The following is a 16,386-nucleotide window of genomic DNA, read 5'->3' on the forward strand; positions in this document are numbered from 1 at the left end:
GCACGGCCGAAACAACAGCAGAACTAGGCGATGAGTATTACTCACAGGGAAGAACAGGACATGGCTCTCCTTAAGGGCTGGACTTTCCAGCACAGCCCTCGTTGTCCCTGCCTCAGCCGAGGAGCCGACCTCGTGGGCACGCGCGGCGGGGAGCAGCTGCCGGTTGGCTTCAGGGAGGCCGACTGATAGCGATGCATCAGAGTCGCCGCAGCCCGGCCAGAGTGCATTAGGCACTAATGCAAAATAAGGCATAAGCACGTCCATCTGACTGCATGTGTGCTCATTAGCACATCCCAGCCTGCTGTATTATGAGGAAATTAAGCCATAAACAACTTGAAGAAACCCTGAACTGTGCATTACCAACCACGTTCAAAACAAAACTTCTGAAAGACGCAGTAACGGGCAGATGGCCAGCCGCTGGAAGGCGATGGCTCTCTGCCGTGGCGTACTTTCAGAACTGAAGAACTGAATTCTTTTCTAGTCTGTAAGGATAGCGTAATACTCATAATCTCTGAAGATGAAGAACAGTTATTCCTTGTCTCCTGAGACAACTCGTAGCGGTATAAATCCACCCTAGCCCCATGGATTTCAAGCAAACACAATACATTTTCTGAAGAACTTGTTAAATATTGATCATGTTGAAAGCAAAACAATCACAGATGGCAAGAAATGCCAGGAAGACTGCTGCATCCCACCGCCCCGTTTTCAGGAGCACAACGCCTGCCTCCATGCTGATTAGTACCACGCCGCTCCTGAACCACAAGGCCAGATATTCTGGAATACTGCGGGAGTAACAGAGCGAAAACTGCACGTTCGACGGGAGCGGCACGTGAAGTCTCTGAAAAGTTATCTGATGACGGACCAAAGTTTACGGTATTTAATCAATCTTTCCAATTTTAAATGTAATACATCAATTCAATGTTCACACAAAGGAATAAGGCCTGGAATGGAAAATACGCAATTTCGTCAAAAATAATTTGGATCAGTGTGCTGGACATAACCAAGACTATCAGTCTACTGAAGTGTGAGGAAAAAATAACCTCCTGACATTATCTTTGTATTCTTTTTCTGCTAAAATGATACAGATACCAGCTAGTCTGAATACATGTAATAAAAAATCTCTTGCTTTTCTGCTTTGAGCCGTGGCATGACAGTAAATACGAGACAAGCTAATGGCAGTATGAAAATGTTAAGGTACATCATACCGAAACAGGCAAATAATGTCACCAGGACTTGCCCCTGTCGGAGCTGCAACAGCATTACCAGAACTGCTATAATCTACTGCAAGACCAGGACTTCACAGGCTCCACCAAGCCCTGAGATGCTGTTTCTGCCGGTGGGAAGAGGACTGGGAAGGACTGGATCATCCGGGTCTGCAGGCGATCACAGACTGCATTCGGCACTTAGGCGTTGAAGTGACTGGCACTGAAACAGTTCTGCGGGTAAACTGGACCCGACCCTGGCTCGCCTCCCCGTCCTCTCCTGCCCTTACCACAGCCGGAGATCTGACCGCAGCGGCTCGCGTGTGCTTTTCTATTTCAGAGCTGTGGCTATGTCAGCCGTTCGGTACGACGGCGTGAAATACAAATGAACTCACCTCGTACAGCACAGGCCTGTTTGCACTATTTGTCATGTAAAACCTCTGGTGCTAAGAAAGACTACAGACTTCTATGTGTTGGGAGAATCGGAACATTTACCCGCAAGTACAGTGAAAAGGGAAATAAAAAGATGGAAAATTCCTATTTTTATACTTCATGCAAACACATGCCATGTCCTCCTCGCTCTGAGATCTGCCTGCTGAATTCTTCACTATCCTAATAAATTCAATCCTGCTTTTTAATTTAAAGGTCAAACTGTACACGCAAGTTTGCAAGATTTTAGGTCTCAAAGGCCAGAAAAGTTCTCATTTAGAACTAACCAACAGAACAAACTCCGAACATAATCTTACTGGTTTGGAAAACCACTGAGGTTCAACATTTCTGACAACAGCATGTTAATAAACAGCCCTATGGGCACCCATCAAAATTTCATATTTTTAAGCTGTCTACTCATGCATAATATGAATATTTATTCATCCCTCTCTGGTTGTTTGCCAGAGATTTATTTTAAGCTCCCTGGTTCTGGCATAACAGCTATTCTCCTCCTCCTCTCCTCCTCCCCCCATTGCCTACGTGGTCGGCATCTCTCCCCAAGAGAGAGAAAAAATATTAAAAAAAAAGAAGAGAGAGAGAGCGAGAGAGAGAGAGAGAGCCTGCAATGTTAATGGAAGAACACAGAAAGGTTAGGAAAAATATCTTTTGACCTTCACAGTTTTTTACTCAATGACATATGAGATAAAAAAGAATGTAAGCATACCTTAAAGTCAGAAGACTCATCAGCTGATAAATTAGTCTTTTTGTACATCACAAAGTTGAGTTAAAATAAGGTGTTCAGTCATATTTCCATCAAAAGTCTTCTGTGTTTTACTTAGGGCAGAGAGACTCAAGCATTTCAGTAAAAAAATACAGTATCTTACACAGTTCATTTGGAGTTCAGAATAGTTTCTGCTCTTTTATACTTTTTATGGGATAGACTTTGAAATTGCATTTCTCAGTTTGCTGTTAATATCCACATCTTGGGCTTAAGAGTTTATTCTCTGCTTCATGCACATGTGTCACTCCCATTAATGCTAATCGAATCGAGTTAAAACTGAGCACTGAGGGAGAAAAAAGTACTTGCTAATCCTCTATAACCTTACCGCAAAGAAGCGTGATTTGTAACCCAGGTGACCGCAAAAAGCAGGTACAATAGCTACTAACTATTATATTCTAAGTTAGTGGCTATCCCTAGGGTACTAATAATAAGAAAGAATAAGCTGTGAATTACAAAAGCGTGACTCTTCAATAACAGAAATGAAATAAGGAAACAAAATGTGTTTTTGGTGACTGGCTTTTTTATGGGGGTGCACGCAGTCCCTGAACTGCGGAGGTGCTGCAGACCTGAATCCAGCGGCCTGCGCCCTGCGGCACTCCGAAAAACACGGCGGCCTCCTTGTGCCCAACCAAGCGGTTGCAAGCCGGGACTGCCTCGCTCGCGGGCAGCTTCTGCCCTCCCCAAATCATAGAATCACAGAATCAGTAAGGTTGGCAGGGACCTCTGGAGATCATCCAGCCCAACCTCCCTGCTCAGCAGGGTCACCTACAGCATGTTAGACAGGGTTGCATCCAGGCGGGCCTTGAAGATCTCCCGAGAAGGAGACTCCACAACCTTTCTGGGCAACCTGGTCCAGGGCTCCGTCATAGAATCGAATCCCACTGCCCTTGCCAGGAGATGAGGGCAGCATGGGCTGAATTTACCATTTCCCCCTCCACCCACCTCCAGGGCAGGCAGCAGCTGATTGCCACCTTTAACGCTAGGCAAGGTGTTTCCTTACGCTCCTGTTTCACGAGCCTTGCTCTCACAGTTATTGCAAATACTTGATACAAGCTGGGGAAAAAGCAACACAGCTGTAACAATATGATTGGTCTATTCTTATTGCCTTGAGGCACAGTCCTGCATACGCATATCCCAAATATTAAAATAAATTTTGCTCTGAGAAAAAACTGCTATTGAACCACTATCATCTGTATTTTATAAAAATAATAAGGCGCTCACCAGCCTTATCAGCAGCTGTTCGATTCTGACATTACTTGCTGAGATGTGCTTTGACTATAAAACCCACAGATTTAAACTTCAATTGAAACATTTTAAAGTATTCCCTATATACCATAGAAATAATTGACAGGGAGAGCCTCTAACCAAATACTATCCATCAATGACAATATATGGGGGAATTAAAACTGACAACATTAGAGCTTTGTGATTGATTTATTGCTTTGTAATCAATCTTTCCTGATTCGTTATCCAATATAGGCTTTTCCCCAAATAAGGAGGCGATGGAGAATGGTTGTAAGTGTAATAATCTATATACTCACTGACTATAATAATTCATCAGACAAAGGACTACTCATATGCAGGGCAAAAATTAATTTAAAGCATTTGTCAGTGTCACTCAGTGTGTTTAACAGATTATTACTTCAAATGTCTTTGTCAAACATGATAGCTTTTACTTTTGAAAAAAATGTTAACAGAGGAGTTCTGAATATACACAAATATGCCCTTGAAACTCCTGCAATGCAGAAACTCAACTCTGGATGAGAATTAACAAAATTAAATCAGATTTTGTGTATATTTTAGAAAAGTATGATATTGCATTGCAAAGGTGAAACTCTTGTACTATTTTGTAACAAGATGAAGCATATTAAAGAGTTTAGTAGGATTTTTAAAAGGATTATTGAAATTTAAGAATAACAAGGATAAATGAAATTGAATTATTTAAGATAAATATTTATAAAGGATACCAACTAATCTCAACATATTTCTCCACAGATAGACCATAGGTTTAAGCATGTCCTCCGCAGAACTGCAGTCTGAGTCTACCCATGGCTACTGCAGTGGCAAGCATTTCCCAAGCATTAGTATTGGCCACTGCTAGAAAGAAATTTGTCAGCGATATGGACCAGGGACTTGACTTGGTATTACAATTCCCATATTATATTCACTATAATTTTACTTCCACGTGAAAACACATGCATTAACTTGCTGCAGGCAGCATTACTTAGTGCGACCAGGAGCACAGCTGCGGAGGGAAGCAACTGGGCTGTCTGACCCTGTGCCTTGCATGACCACTTGGAAGAGGTGATGAGTTGTTGTAGGGGGTGATTCCATGCTGAGGGGGACAGAGGCGCCTGTCTGCCGACCTGACCCCTCCTCTAGAGAAGTTTGCTGCCTGCTGGAGGCTAGAATATGAGATGTGTCTGAAAGGCTACCAAGGCTTGTCCGCTCATCAGACACTACCCTCTGTTGCTCTTTCATGTGGGTGCTAACAATACAGAGAACAAACTAGAGACAATCAAAGAAGACTTCAAGGCCTTGGGCATGGTGGTCAAGGGTCTGGGAACCCAGGTGGTCTTCTCATCGGTCCTGCTGATGAGGGGGAGGCATGGGAAGAGGAGTAGGAAGATTTTCCAAATCAACAACTGGCTACGCCGCTGGTGTTGGCAACAAGGTTTTGGATTCTATGACTGTGGAACATGGCTTGAAGATCAACAACTGGTGGGGAGAGATGAGATTCACCTCATCAAGCAGGGCACATCTGCCTTTGCAAACAGGTTGGCCAGCCTAGTAAAGAGGGCTTTAAACTAGGTAGGAGGGGGGAGGGGGAGTGTCATACAGACAGGGTAGACACCAAAACACAAGTTGGGTTGGGGGGCCTCCAACGGGTGCATGCCGCTGGGGATGTGCGTTTGGGACACGGCTATGGGGGGACCCCCGTACACCCTTCCTGGGAAACCTGCAGGCACGACCACCTCTTTGAAATGCCTGTACACCAATGCACGCAGCATGGGGACCAAACAGGAGGAGCTGGAGATCTGTGTGCGATCGCAGGGCCATGATCTCATTGCAGTCATGGAGACATGGTGGGATAGCTCACATGACTGGAATGCTGTCATGGATGGCTACGTGCTTTTTAGGAGAGACAGGCCAGGAAGGTGAGGTGGTGGAGTCACTCTTTATGTGAGAGAGCAACTGGAATGCATCGAGCTCTGCCTAGGAGTGGAGGAGGAGGAGGCAGTTGAGAGCTTATGGGTAAAGATCAAAGGTCAGGCTAGCACCGGGGACACTGTTGTGGGTGTCTACTACAGGCCACCTCACCAGGAAGAGGAAGTTGATGAGGCATTTTATAGACAGCTGGAAGTAGCCTCAAGATCACAGGCCCTGGTTCTCCTGGGGGACTTCAACCACCCTGACATCTGCTGGAAGGACTACACAGCAAGGCACAAGCAGTCCAGGAGGCTCCTGCACTGATGATAACTTCCTGTCACAAATGGTGGAGGAGCCTACGTGGAAGGGTGTCCTGCTGGATCTTGTCCTTACCAACAGAGAGGGACTGGTTAGAGATGTGAAGGTTGGGGACAGCCTTGGCTGCAGTGACAGCATGGATTCACCAAGGGGAAATCCTGCTTAACCAATCTGAGAGCCTTCTATGATGGACTGACTGGCTGGGTGGATGAGGGGAGAGCAGTGGATGTTGTCTACCTTGACTTCAGCAAGGCCTTTGACACTGTCTCCCATAACATCCTCCTACATAAGCTCAGGAAGCATGGGTTAGACGAGTGGACAGTGAGGTGGATTGAGAAGTGGCGGAAAGGCAGAGCTCAGAGGGTCGTCATCAGTGGCGTGGAGTCCAGTTGGAGGCCTGTGGCTAGTGGCATCCCCCAGGGCTCAGTACTGGGTCCCATCCTGTTCAACTGCTTCATCAGTGACCTGGATGAGAGGACTGAGTGCCTCCTCAGCAAGTTTGCTGATGATACCAAGCTGGCAGGAGTGGCTGACACACCTGAGGGCTGTGCTGCCATCCAGAGACCTGGACAGGCTGGAGAGCTGGGCGGAGAGGAACCTCCTGAGGTTCCACAAGGGCAAGTGCAGAGTCCTGCACCTAGGGAAGAATAACTCCATGCACCAGTACAAGGAGGGGGGCTGACCTTCTGCAGAGCAGCTCTGCAGAGAAGGACCTGGAAGTGCTGGTGGATGACAAATTGACCATGAGCCAGCAATGTTCCCTTGTGGCCAAGAAAGCCAATGGTCTCCTGGGGTGCATTAGGCAGAGTGTTGCCAGCAGGTCGGGGGAGGTGATCCTGCCCCTCTCCTCAGCCCTGGGGAGGCCTCATCTCAAGTACTGTGTCCAGTTCTGGGCTCCCCAGTCCAAGAGAGACATGGAGCTACTTCAGAGAGTGCAGGACAGGGCTACAAGGATGATCAGAGGGCAGGAGCATCTGCCCTACGAGGAACGGCTGCGAGAGCTGGGCCTCTTCAGCCTGGGGAAGAGAAGACTGAGGGGGGATCTTATCAATGTGTATAAATATGTGAAGGGAGAGTGTCAAGGGGATGGGACAAACTCTTTACAGTTGTCCCATGTGACAGGACAAGAGGCAATGGGCAGAAATTGAAGCACAGGAAGTTCTGCCTGAATGTGAGGGGGAATTTCTTTCCTGCGAGAGTGACGGAGCACTGGCACAGGTTGCCCAGAAAGGTTGTGGAGTCTCCTTCTCTGGAGACATTCAAGGCCTGCCTGGGTGCAACCCTGTCTAACATGCTCTAGGTGACCCTGCTGAGCAGGAGGGTTGGACTAGATGATCTCCAGAGGTTCCTTCCAACCTTACTGATTCTGTGATTCTATGATGTTATCTTTAACTCATAAAGCTCAGCAAATTCCTGATATACCAGAGAGACTGACTGCAAAAGACACTTGAATTCCCATGGGGCTCAGTCGCATCAGGATCAAAGGAAAAAGCAGTGGCACGTGTGTGTGGCTTCTGCTGACTCACTTAGAAATTAAGATGGAGTATCAGTCACACGTAATGAAAATTGTAATTACCTTTCACAAGCAAACTGCCAGTGCTGCTGGCTGTCCCAAAGTGGTTTGTTGCTATACAGGTGTAACTTCCAGCGTCTGATTTAGTCACATTGACAATTCGGAGGCTTCCATCATCCAACACAGTGATCCTAGGAAGACAGTCAGGTACAGAAGTTATATATTTTTTAAGTTACCATAAAATTCTTTTGAGTCTGCATTAATTATTTACAGTTTGAACAAGAGACAGTCCGTTGCTAGTTAAGAGGGAGTTTAGCTGACAGAAATCTCTTTGGACGTAATTCATAAATAGCGAATGCATCATTTACATGAGTTGTCTGTGTCTTTACTTGAGGGCAACTTTAATTTACACGCTAGCAGCTTGTGTAGGTTTTATGTGAATCTGTACTTTGCTATTCAGAGCTCACCATGACAACCCTTGCAACACGGGGCACACGGGCTATGTCTAAAAATCTAGGTACTTGCTGCTTAACAATGTAGAAGCTGCTGCGGAGCAGGTGCAATGAAGCAGGTGTTTCGCCGCTGCTTTTTTCAAGACGGCTGATTGCTTCTCAGCAAGCGTACCACAGTGCCAAGCTCTCCCTCCTTGCTCTGCACCTCTCCGCGTGCAGCGTAACTCACCCCAGGGCACTTATCTGCAACTGCCCTTGCAAGTTAAAGAAACCCGATGGCATTTCCGTGCCCTCGGCACGCTCCCCGGCAGGGAGAACTGCGATCCGCAGCGTCCCGCCTCCGCAGGGCAGAGGGAGGCAGGGGAGGACTCCATGTTAGCCCCTTCTCTCGCGCCCCTTACTTTAGCATTGCATAAGGCCTGTATTTAAGGGTTTCTTGGTCCTCAGAGTTACCTTTGTTTTCTATTGCATTTTCTTTCTCTCTGCTCTACGTGAAGGAAAACTAGAAATTCTGATCTCGGTGAGTAAAACCCTTCAATTGTAGGCCAAGTATTTGACTAGAAGCACCAAAATGTGAGTTCCTTGCACTGGAGGAGAGAAAGGATTAGGTACACTCATTACCCAGTTTATGTCTGATTCAGAACAACATATGGCATGACAGCTCTGCTGGATCCGATGACTCCTCAGATGCCAAGCAGCTACTGTCACTTCGCATTTGTATAACTTGTTCACATTCTCATCAAACGATTTGCTTTGTGGAAGTTTGCAATCTTCTCTTCTTTGCAAGTCCTCCCACACTCCTCACTGTCCGTTTGGCGCAGGTAACCCCCCCTGCAATGTACTACAGAGACACAGTGCTGAGAGCCATGAGCGACAACTAGTTTCTTTGGGTATCATGGTTCCCCCAAGACAGAGCAAAAGCCACGTCTGAGGCTCCCTGGGAGTTTCGCTCTCCTGGAGCCGTCCAAGGAGGTCACCTGGCACGTGGCAGGGATTTAGCGCAGGAGGATCCTGCCCTGTCCATGTGCACCGCCTCTGGCCTTGTTCAAACGCAGCCATAATTTCCTGGTGTTCTGTTGCAAATATTGTCTCACACCAAGTCCTTATTTTACATTACTTTGTCATGGATAAAAATGACCGCAACAGAAACAAGAGGATTTTGTTCCACGTGAACAAAACATTTTGTTTAAATTATTTTCTTCTCTTACCTCTATTTTTTGGCAAGAAAAATTGTGATAATTTTTTGGGGGGCTGAAGGGATTCTTTTCCCTTCCCCCTGACATTTTTGGTTCAGTGCAAAAGTAATTATTTGCAGAGCTGCTCACAACTGGGTACTATACTCTGGAAAGAAGGCAGAAGATATGTAGGAGCAAAAAAGAGCTTGAGTCGCAGCAAAAATTTTAGCTATTATTCATTGCAATACCTCATATATTCTCAAGGAAATTCCAGAATCACAAGCGGCACCCAGTCAACATGGTCATTACAGCTGGTTATTACACTGTTAAACAACCATGATTTTAAGTTTGCAAAATATTATCTTTCCAGTAGCTTTTTGTGAACAGAGAGGTGTTCTGCAGCTAATACCAAACCAGCTGAATCCTACCTCTTCTCTAATAACCTGTTAGAAGACAATTCCCATAAGCAGTGTAAGAAACAGCTACAAGGGGCACTGGACACAGTGTTGACTAACTACTGCCATACACACGGGCCTTGCTCCGCTTTCCTGGCATAGTCCAAACGCACCTAAGTGCTGATGGATGGGGCGGCTTTCGAGAGCCAGCTCGTTGCAGCGCTCCCCAGCTCGGCCCTGCAGGAAGAGACACACTTGGTGACTACCATGCCACACCGGTGACAACCAGAGAGGAGGGATTAGCCAAGGTCCAGCAGCATTTATGGGCTATGCCTGTACCACAGCAAACATACCGAAGAGGGTGAAAACAGGAAATGCTGTTCTCTCTGTTCTCACGGATTTCTTACCGTTGAGATCAATGAAGTGGCTACTAACATGCGAAGATACCAAAGAAAGACTTTCACCACACCAAGTCCGGTAAAAGCAAACTTGCACCATGCCAGTGACAGTCAGTTCGGGTACCACCCCACAGCTCCTGCACAGCTTCCATTGCTCCCTCTCACTGAAGTAATTTCAGATTTGACCTTTTAATGGCAACATAAGCACAGGACTATGAGATCTCCGAGTTTGCTCCCTCTTGTTGAATGCAACCACAACATACAATCCCCATCAGGTTGTCTACTGAGCTCTACTTTAAAACTTATTTTTAAATGTTCCTGGGGTTGTTCCAGAACCTCTCTAATCCTGTTCTTTGTAGTCTTCTAACTTTCAACCAGAACTAATGTATGGGGCTCTAAACTTATTTTTCCTGTGTGAGTTATGCCCTCTAGCTTAAATAGCTCATCTCCTTCCCTGGTGCATATTCCCTCACAAGAAAGAAACATCCCCCTCTAGACCTTGTTTTGCTCACCAACTATCTCTTGCTCCCTTAGTCTATCCTTGTATAGTAGCTTCTCAGTTTCCTTGTCCATCCTTTAGCTTTGTGTGCATCTCTGCCGCTTTAATTTCCTTTTCCTTCAACATGGACAGCAGTGAGCGAATAGGATAGTAGATGAGGTATCAGTGGTACTTTATACCATGGCATTAAAACTTCCTTTTCTGTCCTGTCTGCTCTCATCACACTAGTAGCTTTTAACCACTCTATGTCAAGGTATTGTGTAATCAGCTATCTTTGAAGTCACCCCAAAATATTCTATAGAAACTCGAGCCTAGCATCATCTCTTTTAGCAGAGCATTTGGTTGTCTGCTTAGTATCCTGTCTTGTAGCACAATCTGCTGTCTGCCCTTCAGCTAATTTCAGACCTGCAATGAAAATCTTGTATTAATTCCTGCCTTCTCCTGCTCAATTATATCCAATTTGTCTCATTTGAAAGAAAATGAAGAAGTCTTCCTGCATTCTTAACACCAATCAAGCTCTGCAAGTTGATTGAGTAATCAGGATGAAAGAAATTTAGCAAAAAATACTTGCATGCAAGTTACAGCATAGGCTAATGCTACTCTAAGAAATGACAAAGAGTTTGAGTCTCTTTCCAGTGACAGCACCATGCGAGGAGAAGGAAGATGGTCCAAGATGCTCTGACAGGAGCCATCACATCTCCCCTCTGGCTAGCCTTTCCCTGATCTGTAGCGATGCAATGACAGGCAGGCCGGTAAGGACAGAACAGGGACAGAGGTCATATTTCACACGTCAGTAGTAGCGATATTAATAGAAGTTTCGCAACTGGCTTATAGGTCTCCAAATTGTTGCAGTCAGTAACATTCACTATTGTAATTTATTTTTTGCAGAAGTCCAGCGCCATGTATTTGCTTCTGTAGCAGTTGCTCCAGCTCAATAATCGGAAGAGAGCAGTACGTTGCTACTTGTCTCTTGGTTTCACCACTGTGCTGGCACAAATCTATGTCTGTATTACATTAAATAGATACCGGTAAACAGGACTTGCCCTACTGGCCTCTCACGCGCAGAAGCCTGGACAGTGGCAGCACAAGGAATTTCCAAGGATTCACTTATTGTTGTTATTAATTCCAGTTCTTTGGAAACAACAGCACCTTTCTGAAAGCTGAAGGTGCCCTTGGCACATTAAAATTCAAATCAATATAAACGACAGAAACAAGCTCAGCAATATGCTCCAGCTCAGGGAGGACCCCCAGCCCCAGCCCTACACTCAACACCAGGCAGCGCACACACTCCTTGAGCATTTTGCCATCCCAAGAAGCCCAGGAAAAATGATGACCTGATGAATTTATTTTTAGTTTAAGAAGTCTAAAGAAATGGACCAAGGAAAGCTTTTATAAGATTACATTTTTCTTAAACAACAACAACCAAAAATAGCCTTATGTTTATTTTCTTATCGTTATTGTATCTACATAGAGAAATTCTCTCTATATATGTATATATATATAAATATATATGACCCTTGCTTATGTTTGGGAAAGGCACGACATTCAAAGACGAGTCTTTTGAAACTCTTTTACCTGTAATATAGAAGTGGTCCATACACCCAAGATAGACTTAGCCAGTGGACAAGAAACAGAGCCGTGTCAGAAGACCTTGATTCAATGTCTTATCTGTCACTGCCCTTCTGCTATCTTCAGGGAGCCATTTGTCTTCTTTTTGCTATCTTTTTCTTAACTTTTAATATGGGAAAGACTATGCTATCTATGGATTTAAAGTATTAAGTAAGTTCTACTGAATCTTAGTACAAAATAATCTTAATACAAAATAAATTTCAGTTCAGCTGAGATTTTATTTCTGTATGTTTCTATATGGTTGAAAATTATTTATTGCATGATCCTTCACATGGACGATGCGTTTTAATTATGTCTCTGATCAAACCATCTTTCATTTCAAATGTTAATGGCTTTTGTGTCTCTGTCTTTCCAGTGCTATTGGTTTCCTTCTAAGTCGACTCCATTTCCAATGTAGAACTAGCTTGTGGTAAATGTGGAATGGCTTGTTCCAGGGACATTCTTTGGATGAATTCAGTAAATCCACCATCCACTTTGGGCACATCTTATGGACTTAGTGCTGTCTTTATTTTCTACCATTTCTAAACTGAAAGTTACGCGTGGCTGGCTTTAAAATTTGAGCACATGGTTATCTTTTACCTCTGATAACACACAGCAGAGAGTTCAAGAGGGATGTGCACAAAGGTCCCTCAACCCACTCCCTGGAACTTCTCCAAGAATCTTTCATTTTAAGCTAGCACCTAAGTAAGTAATTCTCTGCACATTCCTGTTAGAGACCAGCATTAAAATTGACAAATAATTGGGAAGTTAACTGAATTTTTTAAAATAAATCAGACCATTAAAATCCTACTCTGACTCATTGATTAGGAGCCTTATGGTTACGTGGCTCTTTCTGCTGAAGATGCTTTTCTACACTGAATGTTTTGTCCTTTAATTTGAATTCAATGTGCTAGAAGGTAATGAGTAATTATTTTAACACTTTGAAATTTGTTACAGTTAGTTGAGAAAGTAGGAATGACTTTCACTGATTTTGCTACTTCACAAATTTTCTTTGTAGACATATCTGCATTAAACAAGAGGAAAGGCTCATTTTAGCCCATTGAAGGATCTCAAACTGCTAATTGGGTTGAAAGCAAACATCCCTTGATCAACCACTTTAAGTAGTTCGGTTGAAAAAGTTCTTTAAAGATACGAAGTTCAAATTAAAAGAAACACTTTCTTCTTCTTTTGAAGTATATTCCCAAAATATTTTCTAATAAGATGCCTAGGAAGACATAAAAGTAAAACCACATTTCCCATAAATGTACGTATTGCTTGAGAATAACATGTCAGTTGTTGAATACACATCCCTTTAAACCACTACAAGCTCAGAACAAGCTATTAACTTGATACTGGATATGCTGCATTCCCTGGCACCACTAATCACAACACTGATGAGAAGAACTAAAAATGCAATTCTGCTCCTGCACAGTCTAGTGCAAATGATGTGCTGGTAAGCTGGCATTTGGTTATTGCTAGTGTAACGGAATAATCAAAGAAAATAGAAGTACCAATCTGGAAAATAAAGATGATGTAAGATATTTTAGCATCCTTATATAAAGAAAGGTCATCTGTTTTAAAAATACTACATCATTTGTAAGAAAGAATTGGTTGGTTTTGGTTGTCAGTGGGAGACTTCATATCCACAGAGAGTAGAAACATATCTGAAATTAGCAGATAAAAGGAAAGCTTTGGGTTCTACCCAAGTAAGAGCTAACCTTGTCATTTTTTGATCAAAAATCTTCTGGGGACAAAGGACCTTTAAAAATGCTGAAAACATTCCTCCCTAGCCTTCCCTGGCCACTTTTTGCTGCTGCAGCAGCACATGAAAAAAGTTGCAAGCTGAACACTTTATGCACTTCATGTTAGATACCCTAAAGAAGTCTTTTTCAAAATTGTTATGTACACAGTTTTCATGACAGCTTCTCGTTGGTGCTATATAACCAATGGTTGTGAGTGCCCTTTCCTGGCTTTGCAGGAACATGAGTCTCTTCAGGCATTTGTTTGGTTGGTTGGTGTGAATCTTGAAAAATACAGGATGGAGAAAGATGCACCAAGACATCTTTACGGAAGAAAAATACCTAAGTGCGTGTTACACTTGTATAGAGTGGCATTATACAAACTCAAGCTAGTTATAACAGGCCCATGCTGGTACCACGTCGAGCAGCAATATTAAGAAAAATATCACTGCTTAATCCTTTTGGTGTGATTTACTATCCCATACTTTTCATATCTTAATACCTGGCCCATTCGTAGGCTCCGTTGCTTCCAGCTCCGAATCAAGCTCGACACCTCCAATTCACGTGGCTCACCGTAGCACTTCATATTGCTAAGTGGGCTTCCCGGGGGCAGAAAAATATTTTCCAGTGAGTAACATATGTATGTAGAGATAGAATAAATCCCACTGAGATCAGTATGAGTTTTACTCTTGATGCAGTGCAAACAAGATCAAGCCATTATTTGGAACGCACGTGGTAACTGAAAACTGCAAAACTCCCAGAGCACATCATAAACTTGAGTATCAGCCGTAACCTCCAGCACAGCTCCAAGGAAATCTGACCTTTGGGTATCTGATTGCACCACTTGTATCTACCCAAACACGCTTATGATCTGTTGGTCAGTTTTGACCCCCCTACTTCAACAGAGTCTTTGCTTAGAAATCGAAGACTTACAACATTTACCGCAACACCCAGGCCCAAGAAGGTTGCTTCATTAAAACAAGAACTGCCAGGGTCCAGGAACCAACGTAACAGCACTACACAGCCAGAAACCGAGAAACTGCACCCGCGCCTTGCAGCCGGCAGGGAAAAGGGGAGCCTTTGTGTGTACGGGGAGCGTGCTCGTGCACTAACCTTTTCATTTTAAATTATTTACAGACTCACAAAGCCCCCGTGACACCATCAGAAGATCTGCACAGACAAATGATATCGCAGCTATCCCTCAACACGTTGCTGTCAACGTGCCCTCTGCTCTTCTGTTCACCAGATGGAAACGTGGAACATGAATGGACTGCAGAGGCAGTGCATATGGCAGGCTAAGTGTGTGACATTTAACAGTTACCTTCCTTAGGGACATAGCACGCAGGCGGGCTGCAGAGCTATTGAATTGCCTATTAGAGCTGAATGCTTCTTTGGAGCAAAGTATTCATAATTATAAAGAGATTTTTTTCTTTCAAATGGTCTTATTAGTACGCTACAATGAAAGAAGGTATGTTGCTTCTTATTTGATAATTTTAGTATTTTAATTTATGAAACACAAGCACAACTCTACTTGCTTTCACTGTTGATTAAACATAAACATCAGAAATATTTCATGCTTAGCCAAGTGCATATTTTTAATTTTTGTTCCCCAGGAAACAATGCTTAGGATGTCTGATCCTTTTTCTATTACAGGGAGAAAAGATGTCTTAGAGTAAGCATTTAAATGAATGTCAGTTGGAAGAAACACACACTGAGTGCAATTTCAGATAAAACGATCATTGATCCCTTCATGTACAGCCTTTGTGGCAGTGGTTGACATGGCTATTGAAAAGAGACTGTGGTGCCAGAGTTCTGCTAGGAGATAATCTGTCTTCTGAGAGAAGATTCAGGTTAAATGTACCTGGGAAAAATGGGGTATTTCAGCCTACATGATGAACGGCCTATTGTCCATCCACGGGAGCCTCACACGGGCAGGGGGCTGGAAGCAGGGGGAGAAGGCAGAAGTGCCAGACAGACCAAGTGGATCAGGCTGAATTCTCAACAGCGTGTTTGTTCCCTCTTTACCCATAACTCACAGGTAGCAATAGCTAGAGCCATTTTCAGCCTAACAACAACTTTCCTCTGTGCCACAACTCCACTGCAAATTGAAACGTTTCTGGGCAATTGCATTATTTATCGAATTATTTTTATCTCATGTCTTTGTAGGAGTTTATTACCCTTTTAATAATGTTTCCCATGCAATGAGGCAGAGGCCGGGATTATTAAAATGATCTCATAAAAGCAGTATTGGCCATTAGGCCATTTTAGAAAATTTAGAAATACTCACAGGTCTGAACGCACAGCCCTGCTGAGAGCAGTTTCGCTGCTGACCGTTCCGTCCCCCGCGGTACCGGGGCACCGCTCTCGTGCGGCTGCTCGGCATTTCGGAGAGCGGGCTGCTTCGCAGCGTGCTCCACAGCTAAAGATTTCTGTGGCCCCGGCACGCTGCCTTCCCGTGCGACTGCCACCGCTGCGACGCTGGAACTCTCCACCTCACAGGTTCTCGTCCAGCGTTGCCCTTTGGTGACGTCCGAGCGACGCACACCGTCTGCGGGAACTGCGCTGGAGCGTTTTCTGTTTCATCCCCAGTCTAAACTCCCAGCTGACCCAGTCGCACTGTGCAGGCCGGCTTCTATGGATACGCAGTTGTTTGTCCAAGACGTGCTAGGTTTGATTTAGACAACCAGCTACACCTGCAGCTGCTGCGGCACTTGCCTGTAACTGCTT

General features: G+C 44.3%; 1 protein-coding gene across 8 annotated transcripts in view; it reads right to left on the minus strand.

The window, feature by feature from the left end:
- Positions 1-16,386, minus strand: part of LOC134145559 (contactin-4) — a 368,498-nt gene that overhangs the window by 34,959 nt on the left and 317,153 nt on the right. For all 8 annotated transcript variants that reach the window (XM_062585142.1, XM_062585140.1, XM_062585137.1 and 5 more), the window contains one exon: positions 7,457-7,584. In XM_062585142.1, coding sequence (XP_062441126.1) covers positions 7,457-7,584 — 128 coding nt within the window. The remainder of the gene's footprint in view (positions 1-7,456; positions 7,585-16,386) is intronic.

This window comes from Rhea pennata, chromosome 12 (genome assembly GCF_028389875.1).
Source record: "Rhea pennata isolate bPtePen1 chromosome 12, bPtePen1.pri, whole genome shotgun sequence".
Taxonomy (NCBI): Eukaryota; Metazoa; Chordata; class Aves; order Rheiformes; family Rheidae; genus Rhea; species Rhea pennata.